Source organism: Cetorhinus maximus, chromosome 24, assembly GCF_964194155.1.
Source record: "Cetorhinus maximus chromosome 24, sCetMax3.hap1.1, whole genome shotgun sequence".
In the NCBI taxonomy this organism is placed as follows: domain Eukaryota; kingdom Metazoa; phylum Chordata; class Chondrichthyes; order Lamniformes; family Cetorhinidae; genus Cetorhinus; species Cetorhinus maximus.
In genome coordinates this window covers 18360510-18376036 of record NC_135902.1, presented here as the reverse complement: position 1 = coordinate 18376036, position 15527 = coordinate 18360510, and the positions used below count along the sequence as shown (strand labels likewise).

At 46.3% G+C, this 15527-nt stretch overlaps 1 protein-coding gene across 3 annotated transcripts in view; it reads right to left on the bottom strand.

The window, feature by feature from the left end:
• caskin2b (CASK interacting protein 2b) overlaps nt 1-15527 on the bottom strand; it is a 421869-nt gene that overhangs the window by 6607 nt on the left and 399735 nt on the right. For all 3 annotated transcript variants that reach the window (XM_078570791.1, XM_078570794.1, XM_078570793.1), the window contains 6 exons: nt 14446-14540; nt 9934-10044; nt 8399-8500; nt 5890-6028; nt 2898-5219; nt 1531-1891 (listed from right to left, as the gene is read on the bottom strand). In XM_078570791.1, coding sequence (XP_078426917.1) covers nt 1531-1891; nt 2898-5219; nt 5890-6028; nt 8399-8500; nt 9934-10044; nt 14446-14540 — 3130 coding nt within the window. The remainder of the gene's footprint in view (nt 1-1530; nt 1892-2897; nt 5220-5889; nt 6029-8398; nt 8501-9933; nt 10045-14445; nt 14541-15527) is intronic.

Here is a 15527-nt window from a genome sequence, read left to right as displayed (position 1 = left end):
GAATAGAAAAGCAGATTATTTTTAAAAGGCCAGAAACTTGTAAATGTTGATGTTCAGAGACACTTGACTGTATTCATACAAGGAACTCAGAGCTAACTTGCAGCTACAGAGAGTTAACATGCAGGTACAGCTAGCCATTAGGAAGGGAAATAGTATGTTGGACTTTAATGCAAGGGGAGTAGAGGTCAAGAATACGGAAGTCTTACAGGGCTTTGATGAGACCGCGTCTGGAGCAGTGTGTGCAATTTTGAGCTCCATAATTAAGGAAGGATAGACAAGCCCTGGAGGTGGTACAGCGAAGGTTCAGGCTGAGCGGGTTGTCCTATGAGAGGCTGAGTAAATTGCCCATATACTCTCTGGAGTTTAGAAGAACAAGAGGTGATGTCTTTGAGACATGAAAGAATCTGAAGGGGCTTGACAGGGTCAACACTGAGAGGATGTTCCCCTGGGCTGAGGAATCTAATACATGGCACAGACTCGGGATAAGGGGGTGATCATTTAGGACTGAGATGAGGAGAAATTTCTTCACTCAGAGGGTGGTGAATCTTTGAAATGATCTATCCCAGGGGTTATGGGTGCTCTATTATTGAATATATTCAAGACTGAGATTGTTAGATTTTTGACTCATGGGGATTCAAAGAATGTGGGGAGGGGGTGAGAATGTGCAGTTGAGACAGGAGATCAGCTGTGATTGGACTGAAATGGAGCAAGCTCGAGGGGCTGAATGGTCTACTCCTGCTCAAATCCCTCAGGTTCTCATGAAGCATGTTAGGAAATACACAGAGAGTCAGTCAGCATCAGGAAAGATTCAAGGCAGGTTACAGTATTCCAGGTGTGCAACCTTCAGTGGGGTCAAAGTCTGAAAGACAAACAGGAATCTTAGACTGGGAGAGAGAACTTAGGCTAGAGGTAAGCAAGATGTTTCCACTTGTGGGGTGCCCAAAGCTAGGAGCCATAAATATAAGATAGTTCTTGATAAACCTGATAGGAAATTCAGGAGAAACCTCTTAATGCAGAGAGTGGTTAGAATGTGGAACTCGCTACCACAAGGAGTGATTGAGGTGAATAGTATAGGTGCCTTCAAGGGGAAGTTGGATAAATAAATAAGTTGGAGCAATGGTTTGAAGCATACATTGATGGGGTGAGACGAAGAGGGATAGGAGGAGGCTCATATGGAACATAAACACTGGCACAGAGCAGCTGGGCCGAATGGCCTGATTCCGTGCTGCACATTTCATGTAATTCAATGTAACCTATTCCCATTTGTCACCTTTTCCTTTGTGTTGATTTCTCTCTTTTTGCCCTCTGAAAAATTTACTTTTGCCCTTCTTTCTCAGTGACAATCTCTTGTTTTTCTGTTCATGAGTTTGCAGGTCATTCAGCACATTAACTACCTCCCTGGGATTGGCTTATTTATCGATATGCTCTCTCTCTCCCTACTTTCTATTCTCAGTGTAGGTTACTCATCCAGTAACATAACCGCTTCACTAGCAGGTAGAGATGCAATGCTTGCTGCTAATGGTTACTTACACATCATTGCCATTGTCTTCTTGGGTCAGTTTCTGCTCCACGGCATGAAGAGCTGCCTCCAGCGAGGTGCTGGTCCGTTCCAGTCGCTGTTGAGCCAGGGCTGCCTGTGGGGCCTCCACTGCAGACTTTGTGAGCGCTCCTCCTGTCAGCCCTGCTTTCCTGGCCACAGGACCCATGGGCACAGAGGCAAGTGCGGGCCCTGACTGCTGCGCAGGGCATGGGGTTCCTGCTGTTGTGGTGGCAAGGCTGCCGCCCTGGGGAGGTCTGCTTGCTTTGGGACTGGCAAACGGCAGCCCTCGTGCCAGTGTAGACTTTGGGGAGACGGGCGGTGTGGAAAAGGCAAGCTGATTTTGGCAGAATTCTGAAAAGAAAGGGCAAAATGAAACAACGAACAACCTACTTTTCAAGATCAAAGTCAGAGGAACAGTTTAAGAAAGTATTGCTGAGAAAAGAGACATGCCAGAGCTTTTCATCTTACACTCATCAGGACACTTTGCAAGAATACTAATATAAGGGGAAAACCTTTATATTGTTATTCCTGCAAAGTGTCCTGATGAGTGCAAGACGAAAAACTTCGTCATGTCTCTTTTCTCAGCAATACTCAAGTTCTGTACTACCAAACAACTAGTTTAAGAAAGCACCTTTCACTGATCTCCCACACAAAAGATGAAGCACTATTAAACATGTAGTTACTTTGGTCATGCAGGCAGAAGTAGTCACCAATTTGCACCCAGTAAGATCTCACAAACACCATATGTCTGACCAGTTCTGTTATAAGGGTGTCAGTTATAAGGGTGTTAGTTATAAGGGTGTTAGTTAAGGGTCAGGGCACCAGGGAGAACTTCCCTCTCTCCCTCAAAATAGCACTGTGGGATCTTTTACATCCACCTGAGAGGTCAGATAGAGCCTGGTTTAATGCTTCATCTGAAAGATGCCTCCTCGGGCAGTGAAGCACTCCCTCAGTACTGCACTGCAGTGTCAGCCTAGATGCTTGAGTCTCCAGAGTGGGAATTGAAGTAGTCTTCATCATGTGGAAGTTCAGGCAATGAGTGTCAGCTAGCTATTGGACTGTGGAAGGGAGCACAGCTCAGCCTCACTGACTTTACCTTATGTTCACACATCTGAAGTTTGCCCAACCAGCCGAGTGGCACCGAGGCTGCTGGTTTTGCTCCAATTGAAACTCAGCTGAGTTTGGTCTCAGCCATGGAGCCTTTGGGTCTGTAATGACTCAGCACTATAGAGGGTGCCTATCCACTGAGTCACTGTGGAGCTAAGTAGAGAAGCTCATTCCATCAGTCTAAGCTAGAGTTGTGCCCAGGCACAAGGATTACCCTCTCCCCATATTAGACATCCTGTGATGCTGTTACCTGTGGATGGTCCCCTGGTAAGAGAAGGTCTGGTGGAAATGGGCACTGATCCTGTCTGTTTAGGTGTCTGTTGGAGATAGGCAAGAGCTGGTTTGGGAGAGAGAGGAGGTTTCAGTGTCTTTTTAGTCCCTTTCTCTAAAGACTGGAGACTCCTCTCAATTTCAGCAATCCTGAACTCGACGCAGGCATCGTCGTCCATGTCACTTTTCACATGAGGGCCCACCTGAGGCCTGGAGTCCACAATATGCACAGCCTGAGCCTCCGCGTATCGAGGTCCTTGCATCAGAACATGGTGTTGTGGGGTAGTGACTGAAGCTTGCAATAGCTCCTTCTCTTTGGGCTTTGGCCTTCGTTTGACTGTGTCAGACTCTGTCAGGTTAAATTCAGGGAGCTCTGGTGGTTTTGGAGCTGGGCCGCCCTCTGCAGCTCTCCCATTGCCCAGTTGTACATTGTGGCCCTGTCTTTCCTCACCACAGTCTTCGGACATCCCGGTTACACTGTTGATAGCTGCAGAGCCAGTGCCCATGTCTGCAGAGCCCACGTTTACATCCCCTCTGACCACGCTGTTTGGTTTTGGCCGTTGCTTTATGGTTAAAATCCCCTCCTCTGCAAAAGGGATGCACTCACTGGAGCTATTCTGAGAGGATGAGGAGGCCTCGAGATCACCTCTGCCAACTTTGGCCTCATCCTCAGCGTCCGACTTTGTCTCTTCCCCATCAGGTTTGAAAGCTTCAGCAACTGGGTCTGTCTCTAAGCTGACTCCCGGCTCACTCAAGGTGCGTCGCCGGTTAGCAGAGTCTCTCGCTTTTTCTAGCGGTCTAGCCACTGCCTTGGTTGGTACGGAGCTAGCTCCACAATGCTCGGGGCTCTTGGGAACAGCCTCTTGGTTCTCCCTCTTCTCCACTTTGGAGGGTTTCGGTGGGGTCAGAGGTTTGGCTTGGCCTCCGGGGTTGCTGGACATTTCCAACTTGGCAGCAATGCTCCTCACGCTTCCAGTGCCATTGCTCGCCGCTCCTTCACTAGGTTCCTGTTGCACGGGCAGCCCGTCTACCAGGTCAGGCGCATTCTGGGGGACGGTGGCTGAGCTGGAGGCTGGCTCTTGCTCAGCCTCCTGCCCCTGGCAGTTGGACACGGAGCTCAGGCGCTTGGGTGGAGGGGGAGGGGGCCCTTTTCTCTTCCCCCGGATGGCAAACGACTGGCTGCGGTTGACGTTTTTGTCTGTCGGCCACTGGCTCTTGGAGACCTGGTTGCGCCCTGGGCGCCGAGTGAGGGTGGCGTATGAACTGACGGCCCCAGTGCCTGTGTCTTCCTCCTCTGGCTCGCCGTCTGACATGGCGTAGCGGTTCAAGCTCTGTGACCGCTTCTTTGGCCTGAAAACGTCTCCATTTAGCTCCTTGCCTGGCACTGGACAGCGGATAATTGGCACAGCGCCTGGCAGCACCACAGGGTTCAGGCGAGGTCCATCCTCTGGCACACCTCCGTTGGTGATGCTGCAATGTGAGTGGAGGTAGACAAAGCCCTGGTTCCCTGGCTTTGAGCTTTGCTGCTTGGAGGGTTCCAGTGTTGAGCAAAATGGTTTGCCTTTGACGGGCAGCTGTGGGTACACAAAGGCTTGGACTGTCTTCCCTTTACTTGGAGTATGAGGTGGGGTGAAGTTTGGTGACGGAGGAAGTGGATATTGAGAAGGCAGTGTCTTCATCGGGTTTAACACAGGAGTACCCTTCTGTAGCACAGGCCTTTGGTAATGGTCTCGCCCATCAGGCCCATTTCTCTCCTTACTAGGACTGCCTCCAACGCTGTGCCCCAAACCGTTTGCATTTTCCTGGTGTGGCCCAACAATATGAACTGGCGCAGCATCTCTCAAGTAGGGGAGCAATGTGGTCCTGCCACTGCTGCCACTGCTGCTGCTCCCATCTCCGCTGCCAAGGCTTTCTTGGGACTTGCTGTCCATCTTGGTCTTCCCGAGCACATTCTCCTGGGAGTGGCCAGATCCTCGGGATCGGATGCCAATGCTCTCCTGGCTCCGGGAGATGGCCCCGACCTGCTTCATCACGAGGCTTTCCTGGCAATTGTAGCAAGGGTTGGACATGGCAGATTGCAGCTCGTGGCTCAGCTCGCTGTCCTGGAAGGTTAGCATCTTTGGCGTTTGAGGAGACTGGCATTCTCCGTTCTCACCTTGCGAGGGCTCGATGGTGACAATCTCCAGCGCGTTGGGCGCCTTGCGCCTAAGTGTCGCGGTCTTGGCCTCCACTTCCGCCTGATTTAAAGCCTTCTGCACATCCACAAGCTTCTTCACGGCAATCATCATCTTCTTCTGATGTCCTGCAGAAACACAAACCAGTCATTCAAACAAAGACTCTGAACTCCCGGCTTTCTTCCCTGCCCTTCCCGAAGCTGCTGATAAAAAAAAGCAGGGTTACGTCCCCCACAGACTGCAGTCACCCATTGAACCTCACCCAGATGATCATTACATGTCAGCATAGACTGTGAGCATGAGGAAGCATAGAAACTAGGAGCAGGATTAGGCCATTCGGCCCTTCGAGCCTGCTCCGCCATTCATTATGATCATGGCTGATTCTCTATCTCAATGCCATTTTACCACTTTCTCTCCATACCCCTTGATGCCCCTAATATCCAAAAGCTTATCAATTTCTTTCTTGAATATATTCAGTGACCCGGCCTCCACAGACTTCTGTGGTAGAGAATTCCACAGGTTCACCACCCTCTGAGTGAAGAAATGTTTCCTTACCTCAGTCCTAAATGGCCTATCCCTTATCCTGAGACTGTGGCCCCTAGTTCTAGACTCTACAGGGAGCATCAGATGTGATCCTCATCCTGTGCACGTGCACTTTGTAGGAGGAAACATAGCAGGTTTTACCCTTCCTAGCCCGGGGAGAATGCTTTAGGGTATTAGTGTAATCCAATTGTTCTCTCAAATGGAGGTCCAGAAGCAGCACAGGCAACACAGGGGCAGGATGAAAGTCGCTCTTACCCAGTTGTGTGATCCCAATTTCTTGCAGGTCCTCCCAGGTGATCTCACTTATGAAGCTGATGCTGTCGTACCCATTATCCACCAGTTTCTTGTGGTACTGAGGCAAGCCGATTGCACTTAGCCACTCAAACAGATCCACCTACGAAACAGAGTCAACAAAAGTGAGCAAAACACTTTAAAGAGCCTCCCGTCTCTCTGTACATTGAGATCTGTGGAAAGCCCTTCTCCCGCAACTGTTTCCCATCTTCCAGGGGTGCAGTGTCATGGGTGCCGTTTGCTACCTTGCTCATTCTTTATGACTGTGCCCATGTGGCAACAGGCTGTTCGACTACTGGAGGCATCACAGCCCTAAACTTAACCCTCACCCCATTGTGTGCTTTCCAGCAGGAGTCACTGGATCCTGATCTGGTAATGGGTACCCAGCCTGATTTTCCCCTGCACAGCCCTAAGATTCTTGGTATATTCCAGCACTTTCGACTGTTAGATAATGGTGCTACATGGAATGGGCTTGTGCAGTGTCAAAGCCAGTTTCAGTGAGTGTGAGCTTTTAAATACAGAACTAAGAACATAAGAAATAGGAGCAGGAGAAGGCCATTTGGCCCCTCGAGCCTGCTTCACTGCCCAATAAGATAATGACTGATATGATTGTGGCTTTAACTCCACTTTCCTGCCTGTCCCCCATAACCTTCGGCTCCCTTGTCAATCAAAAATCTGTCCAACTCAGTATTGAATATGTCCAATGATCCAGCCTCCACTGCTCTCTGGAGTACAGCATTCCAAAGATTTACAACTCTCTGAGGAGAAATTCCTCCTCATCTCCATCTCAAATAGGAAACCCCTTATTCTGAAACTGCCCGCTAGTTCCAGATTCCCCCATGAGGGAAAACATCCTCTCAGCATCTACCCTGTCAAGGCCCCTCAGAATCTTACATGTTTCAATAAGGTCACCTGTCATTTGTCTAAACTCCAATGAATATTGACCCTAACTCCTCAACTTTTCCTCTTAAGACAACCCCTTCATCCCAGGAATCAGCTTTATGAATCTTATCTGAACGGCCTCCCACTGCTGCACTCCTGGCTGACCTCAGTTAATTCGGCACACACGGGTTAAATCTGGATCTTCCTACTTCATGTGGTTTAGTTCCAGACCACAGCATGAGAGAATGGCTCTGCCTTGGGCTAGGGGGGGCTGTAAGACGTGACCAAACGCTTCTTGAGAGAATGCCCTGGGTCACTTGGCAGTGCAGTAGGTCAGACAGTACCCTTTCACACTCTCAGACCTAAGTTCAAACCAATTCAGAAAGGCAAGGTAAAGTAAGATCCTGCATGAGATTGTTCTGTGAAGACTCAACTTAGTTCTTAGTAGCTATGAATCCATAGGTGTAAATAAAATTGTCTTTTAGTTTGGTTGCAATTGGTGATTTCACTCAGATAGCACAAGGTGGAAATGGCAAATTCTCATATTTGTGCAGTGGGAGGTGCCCATGTGAGGGTGGGGGCTGTATGCATTTAGTGCAAAGGGAGTTGTACTCTACAACAAACTGACAAAACAACAATAATTACACTTCAAAAAGTGCCTGTTTGAACTTGTAGTGCTTTAAGATATCCTGAGAAATGTGATAAGATGCTAAATAAATGCAAGTTATGGTGATTAGCCCTGCTGTACCTGACCTGGTGGGATAATGTAGAGGGAGGATTATTCTCTATAATGTTTGATGGTAACAGTGTAGAGGGAGTTTTACTCTCTATCTAACCCCATGCTAAACCTGCCCTGGGAATGTTTGATGGGGATGGTGTAGAGGGAGTTTTACTCTCTACCTAACCCTGTGCTGTACCTGCCCTGGGAGTGTATGATGGGGATAGTGTAGAGGGAGTTTTACTCTCTATCTAACCCATACTGTACCTGTCCTGGGAATGTTTGATGGGGACAGTGTCAGGGGAGTTTTACTCTCTACCTAACCCATGCTGTACCTGTCCTGGGAGTGTTTGGAGCTGACACTGGGAGCCATGATAGACAACCTGCTCATTTCCCAGCACTGACAGCCATTACCTTAATGAGCATCAACTTCACAAGAAGAAACAAGAAAGAAAATCGCATTTTAGGAATGAATTTCAGCCAATCACATTGGACATTCTTAACTTGTAGTGCAGATAATACAGCTAGTCTCTGAAGTTACTTTTCTATTTAAACGTACAGACACAGAGTCCCATTAGCAGCCAATTACTGGTTATCAAAGTTTAAAAACAGGATATTGAAGATCACATGAGCTGCAAGAGACAGTTACATATGGTCCTTTCTGGGAGATAGGATTGGGAGTCACACTCTCTGATATAGAGTACAGAAGCAGTGTGAGTGAGGGAGGTATTCCTGGTTCATGAGTCACTCAAACCTCAGATAGTGGAGCTGCCGGATCCCTTCCTAAATTAACTGAATCAGCAAAAAAAAAACTCAATGCAAACTACAGTGGGAAAGGGCAGGGTCAGTTGCTAGTACATGCAGATTACCTACCGGTTTGTAGTCGGGAAGCCACTCTGGAATGCTCAGTTTGCCAATCTCGGTGGAAATCTTCTTTCTGTGCCCGGGCTTTGTCACTCCGATTGCTGTCAGGTCCTGTATACAGGATCATGTCAGTTGTTACTATTGGGTACAGCAGGGCTGAGAATCCACCCCATTCACTGTAGGATCTTCATTCCACACCCAGTAGTTTTCCTGTCGTGGTGGACGCGCGGGCTAAGGCAGCAAGTGTCACCCTCCGAGCACATTCCCACAGTTTTGAATACCCAATGAGGTTGCGAGGGAGCATGTGCCCTGTCAGCCTATGATGGTGCCTAGCACTTGGAGTCACAACACTAACTCGGCCGCAGTGTAACCCCGGGGGTGCCAGGCGATCCCTCTCCTATTTCCAGCTTCCAACCTCTCCCTCTCATTCTGCCTATAGCCTAATGTTCTTCTCTCTGTCTAACCAATATTACAATGGTTCAGCTATGATCACACTTGGAGGTAGTGCACAGTAGACCAAAAATTAGGAAGATAGTCACCAATAAATCCAGTAGGGGGTTCAGAAGAAACTTCTTTACCCGTCAAGTTCTTTTTTATCCATTCATGGGATGTGGGTGTCAGTGGCGAGGCCAGCATTTATTGCCCACCCCTAATTGCCCTTGTTCAGAAGGCATTTAAGAGTCAACCACATTGCCTTGGGTCTGGAGTCACATGTAGGCCAGACCAAGTAAGGAAGATTTCCTTCCCTAAAGGACATTAGTGAACCAGATGGGTTTTTACGACAATTGACAATGGTTTCATGGTCATCATTGGACTTTTAATTCCAGATTCCTATTGAATTCAAATTCCACCATCTGCCATGGTGGGGTTCGAACTGGGGTCCCCAGAGCATTACCCTGGGTCTCTGGAATACCAGTCATTATGCCACAGCATAGTGGAGTTTGATGAATTAGGACGGGAGGAAGCTTGTGTGGAACATAAACACCGGCAAAGACCTATTGGGCTGTAAGGCAAGTTTCTATGCTGTAAATCTCTGTGATTCTATGTAAATACTCAATTCGACGTGCTTTTCATCTTATATCTTTATTATGTTTCAATCAATACTCATCACAAGGTCTCCTACTCCATCTCATTTTGTCTCACAACTCCCAGTCCATCCTTCCCCCATCACCTTCAGCTTCTTAAAAACCTAAATCTGACACCATACAGCCTCGATTTTCCAACATCATCTTCACAGCATTCAGAAGGAGAGTTGGATAAGAATTCCAAAAGGAAAACAGGGAAAGGCAGAGGGGGTTGGAACCAATAAGATAGCTTTTTCAAAGAGCCAACCACAGGCATGATGGGCCAAATGGTCTCCTCCCATGCTATACAATTCTATCTCCTTCTGAACCTTGCCAAGGTCAACGCTGTGGGCTTTGGCCCTTCACCGCAGGCTCTTCAGTGCAACTAGAAGAAAATACCTGTGCAAGCACGGCTCAGAAAACCTTGATCATGAGCCTTGCCAAGCAGCAAACAGCAGCTTGGTGCCGATTGGTACTCACCTCAGGGGTCATACGGCTGATGGTGGGCACATCATAACCAGCATTGATGAAGTTGGCTGTATAATGCTGAAGCTGGAATTCACTCAGCCAGTTAAAGATAGCTTCAGCATCCTGCAGAGACAGGGAGTGTAAATAAAGCAAGGTTACCACAACCAACAGAGTCACAGTGACATCTGCAAAAATATACATTGGCATAAAACTGCCGAGTTCAATTGACAAGAATCTACAAAAAACAGTTGAAGTTTAATAAAAGATTCTTCCTCGCATGATTATCTCTCCCTGACTCACGAGACTCATTAGCAGAGCATTACTCTGGATGAAACAGCTTTCCACAAAGGATCCACAATTTGAGGTAAATTTTCCAAGTCGGGGTTGCGGAGGTGCTGTCTTGCTCTTGTCAGTGAGTAATGGAGGGTGGTGGGGGAGGGTGGGGGGGGTGGGGGGGGGGGGGGGGGGGGGGAGGAGTGAGGAAGTAGATTCACGTTTTTCGGATATGGGCTGCCGGTGGATTGGGAGGGGGGTTGCAAAGTGCTGAGTTAGTTGATGCCAGCCAAGACATCTACCGTGGCACTAAGACTGGCTCTGAATTCCTAGGCCAGGCAAAGAAAGAGCACTCAGGTAATACCTGAGTGCTGCTCAGTGACTGGTGACAAAGAGTTTGGATTTGCGAGGATCGGATCCAGCCCGGCTCTGATACCTCCTCATGAAAATAGCTTGTTGACAGCCATTGTTCAGGTGTGCACATAATGAATGCTTCCTTGATAGTGTTATTGGAAGGCTGTGGATTCAAACCCCAAGAGTCAGGGCCTCCAGGAACAAAGAGGGAAAATTGTGACAATGTCTTGTCAATTACATTGTTAAGGTTTGTTAATGTCAATTACATTAAGAGAAACAGATCATGGGTATTAAATGCCTTTGAGCCCATATAAATAGGGGATAGCTGGGACACTGGGTTTAGACACTAGGAGGAGAGCTGTAAGACTGAACATGTCAATAAACTCTCAATAAAGAAAAACATCTGTGTCTTGCTTTTGACTTCACCAACTGGCTTGGATCCTATTAACAAATCGGAGACAGATATGTGGATTTTCCTGAGTTTATATATTGGATTCAGGATGACAGAGTGTTGTGGAAAGGCCTCAATAATCTGGAGTTTTTTTTCAGGTCTTTCCCTGCAGTTTTGTCTGAAGTCCACTCACATGGTGTACTACCAACCAATAGTTGGCCCACAGAATAAAGGTCACTGTTTGGATATGACCTGTTTCAAAGTGGCCTCTTTAAGCCCAGTGGGTTTATAAGATTTTCAAAGACTCAAACATTTATTCAAAAAATCCAATACAGCCACACACATGGGCAAGGATGTGTACAGATAATTTTGAGTACGTACTTGTGTAGGTAAAGGTAAATTAGTATATACTTAAATACATCTGTATGCATGTTTCTGTGTGTCTAGATACATGTGTATGTGTGTATCAATATGTGTGTGTGTGATTGTTTATACATGAGTTGTGGTTCACACTTAGTGTGTTTTAATGCTCCAGGTTTCCACATGCAGGACCCCCCTCTCTGACTGCACTTGCCCGGTCTCAGGCCAGCTCAGAGTAGAAGGGCAACGTCCCCAATCTCACAGTTGCTTCAGAATCTGACTCTTGGCCATTCCAGGCATTCCTGCACAAAGACCAGGCCAGAGACAGATGCCAGGGAAGCTCCATATTCCCAGTGGAAGAAATTGTTTACTTATTTTTTTTACACAGGCCACATGTGCTTACCCCAGCATTCCACTGGGAGGGGAAAGGGTCAAACCAATCAAGACAAGCTCAGGCTTTAATCAGTTTGGAGTTCAGGCCTCCAATAGATGGTTAATGTTGAAATGACAGTGATTAAATACCCTCTTAACAAAACAAGATTTGCATTAATCTTTACATAAAATTTATAGCATGGAAACAGACCATTGGGATGAACAAGTTCTATGCTTCACACAAGCCTCTTCCTTTCACTTTCAGATGACCCTTACTTCATCTCACCTTTTTTCCTTCACCTCTATTCCATTCTCCCTCATGTATTTATCTAGCTTCCCTTCAAATGCATCTACGCTTTTTGCACCAACCACTCCATGTGGTAGCAAGTCCACATGCTAACTATTCTGAGTAAAGAAGTTTCTCCTGAATTCCTTTACGAATTTATTAGTGTTTTGTATTTAAGGTTCCTAAGTTTTGGGCTCCCCACAAGTAGAAGCATTTTCTTTGTGTCTACCCTATCGAAGCTTCTCATAATTTTAAAGACCTCTATCAGGTCACCCCCTTGTCTTCCCTTTTATGGAGAAAAGAGCCCTAGTCTGAATCAACCCTGATAGTTACAAATTCTCGGTTTTGGTATCGTCCGTGTAAATCTTAATTGCACCTTCTCCAGTACCACTATATTCCTTTTGTAATATGGAGCCCAGGGCTGTGAACAATACTCATAATATAACCAATGTTCAATACAAGTTTAATGTTACATTTCTGTTTTTGAATTCTATTTCTCTTGAGATGAACCTCAATGCTTTATCTCTATTTTTCTATGGCTTTGCTAACCTGTCTCTCTATTTTTAATGATTTATGTATCTGTACCCCAATTAGACTTTTATTTTCCAAGGAGTATGTGGCCCATTTATTTCTCCTACCAAATGTAACTCCTCACACTGAATTATAATGTAATTAATTTGCAAATTATACACACACGTTTGTTAAGGTCTCTGTATACTTTCTCTTGGCAACTGCACCATCTTGATGCAGGACTGGGTTGCACCACTGAATCGGGGATTGCAGGAAAGGCAGTCTGACATCTCTCAATTTCACATGGTTAACTCTTTATAATAATATTTTGTATGCCATGTGTGCAGCAAGCCCTTAAAGGACGCAGTGAGCTGGTCACATATGCTGACATAAATTTCCAGGACACTCTCTCCCTCTGTGTTCAACTTAAACTCTACAGACCTGAGCACATAATCTAGGCTGACACCCCAGGGCAGTACTGAGGGAGTGCTCAGGTGGACGTAAACAATCCCACAGTACTATTTCTAAGAAGAGTAGAGAGTTCTCCCTGGTGTCCTGGACACTATTTATCCCTCAATATCACTAAAACAGATAATGATCACATTGCTGTTTCTGAGGGCTTGCTTTGCACATTTTGGCTGCCACATTTCCTACCATTACACCAGTGGCTAACCTTCAGAAGTACTTCACTGGTGTAAATGTATGGGACATTCTGAGGGTGTGAAAGGCGCAATAGAAATGCAAGTCATTCTTTCCTTGTTCCGTGGTATAGATGGGGCACAGTGGGAAATGGGAGTAGAGCATGTTGTCTCAAAGACCACCACCTTCAACACCTCTTTGACCCTTTTGTCTCTGACATCTTTTGATTATCTGCTCACACCACACCCTCAATGTGTCTCTTCCCCCCCACCCACCTTAAACCAATTTATATTTCTCCCTTGTTGAAACTATGCTTCAGTTCTGCTGAAGGGCCATGAGGGCTCGAAACGTTGACTGATTTCTTCTCCGCCGATGCTGCCAGACTTGCTGAGTTTTTCCAGGTAATTCTGTTTTTATTTTGTTTTGGATTTCCAGCATCTGCAGTAGCTTTTAGCTTTTTGTTTTTATGTTGTCTCAACTGTTTGATTAACCGGTCAACTCTCCAACGGGCACAACATTGAATAATCTACCCTGTAATTTCCAGAAAAAAAAGTAGGGTAGATTTTCCTTAGCCTCTATAGGTCTCAAAATACCAGTGAGATGTGAACTAACATTCTCTGGATTATTAATTCAGGTCTTTGGATTACTGATCCAATGAGATGACCACCATGGTTAACTGTTCATCTGGTGGAACTCCAATCATCCCAGACCCAGGCCCAAGGAAGGCTCAGGTCTTAGTTCAGGCCAAGTCTCAAGCTCAGGCTCATGTCCAGGCTCAAACCCATGAGTCTCACGCCCATGTTCTCTGACTGAGCTTGGAGCCTAAACACTGCCCAGTAAATGCAAATGCAGCTGAAGGCCTGCGAGGCTCCAAGTCTCTGATGCTGAGTCTTTTGGCTAATGATGGAGATTGGCAGTTGCCAAACCCTATGTGGCAGAAACCTTTGGGAGTGAAGTGAGGCAGTTTAAAAAAAATAAAGGTTTCTTGTCTTAATTTTTTCCACCTGCCCCTAGACACCCTGCTAGCTTTGATCAGCAGGGATCCTGGGCACAGGCAAAGGAAACAAGTTCAGGAGAATCACAGAGGGTGGAGAGGGAGTAGGAGAGGCAGAGACTTGACATAACAATTCTATGTCCCTTCTACCTCAGCCCAGAATTTGGGGAAATATATACCCATTGAAACTTATCATCAATACCTATTAAAACTCATCACCACTAACCATTAAAACCCATTAAACTCACCACTATTGCCTATTTAACCTCATTGCTAACAACCATTAAAACTCATCACTGCTATGTACAGGTTACTCCTCAGTGTGAGTATTAGCTTTAATCTTACCTTGCCCTCCAGGAGCTGATCGGGGTGAATAAACTGTTGTGAGTATCCTTGTTCTCCAGACATATAGCTCAAGAAGGTTTGATGTCTTGGCATCCCTATCAACAAATTAGAATTAAATCAGTATCGGGTTGGAGCAATAACCATGACTCTGGTTCTTGACTCCTTTCCAGGCTGATGGTATGAAAGACTCACCATTTCCTGATAGTTTCAAATGGAATGAATGTTAACCTCAATCCAGTTCTAAATAGCACAAATCCAAAGCCCAAACTGTTCATTATATGACACAAACCACAATAATATAGGAAGTTTCATTCAGAGAAACCATAAAGAAGGTACAGAAAATGAAATACAGTAGATACATTCTTCAGAGGTTCAGATTAAGGTACTCTATAAATCATACCTAACCATGCTCTTCCTGTCCTGGAAGTGTTTTCTGTACACAGTGTAGAGAGAGCTTTACTCTGTATCTAACCCCTTGTTGTACTTGCCATGGGAGTGTTTGATGGGGACAGTGTAGAGGGAGCTTTACTCTGTATCTAACCCCATGTTGTACTTGCCATGGGAGTGTTTGATTGGGACAGTGTAGAGGGAGCTTTACCCTGTATCTAACCCTGTGCTGTACCAGTCCTGAGAGTGTTTGATGGGGAGTGCAGTCAGAGTTTCTCTGGATCTAACCATGCTGCAGTTGTGTACCCTATTTCCTGGTGTGCAGCTCAGAGCTCTTCTAACATATGAATAGAGCGGTAACAATGATTTCAGGCAGATGTTGGGACATGGTGTCTGTTTTGTTGAGCTCTGTCTGTTACGTTGTGCCACAGACCGGAAGAACTTGGCTTGTGGTCAGGGTCCCGCACACAATGAGCTCCTAATCTGGAGATGCATCCTATCCCCATTAGTCTTCAACCTTTGGCAGGGACGAGTAATCCAGTCAGACTGCCCAGGTCACTCTCCACCAGCTCCTCAAAGAAGCAGTGGCCATTTCCCCTGTTGTCAGCTGGGAGCTAAAGTACAGGGAAATGAGGGGATAAAGCTCTTGGCAGGAATACTCCACGCATACTCACCCCTCCATGTTAACAACATTG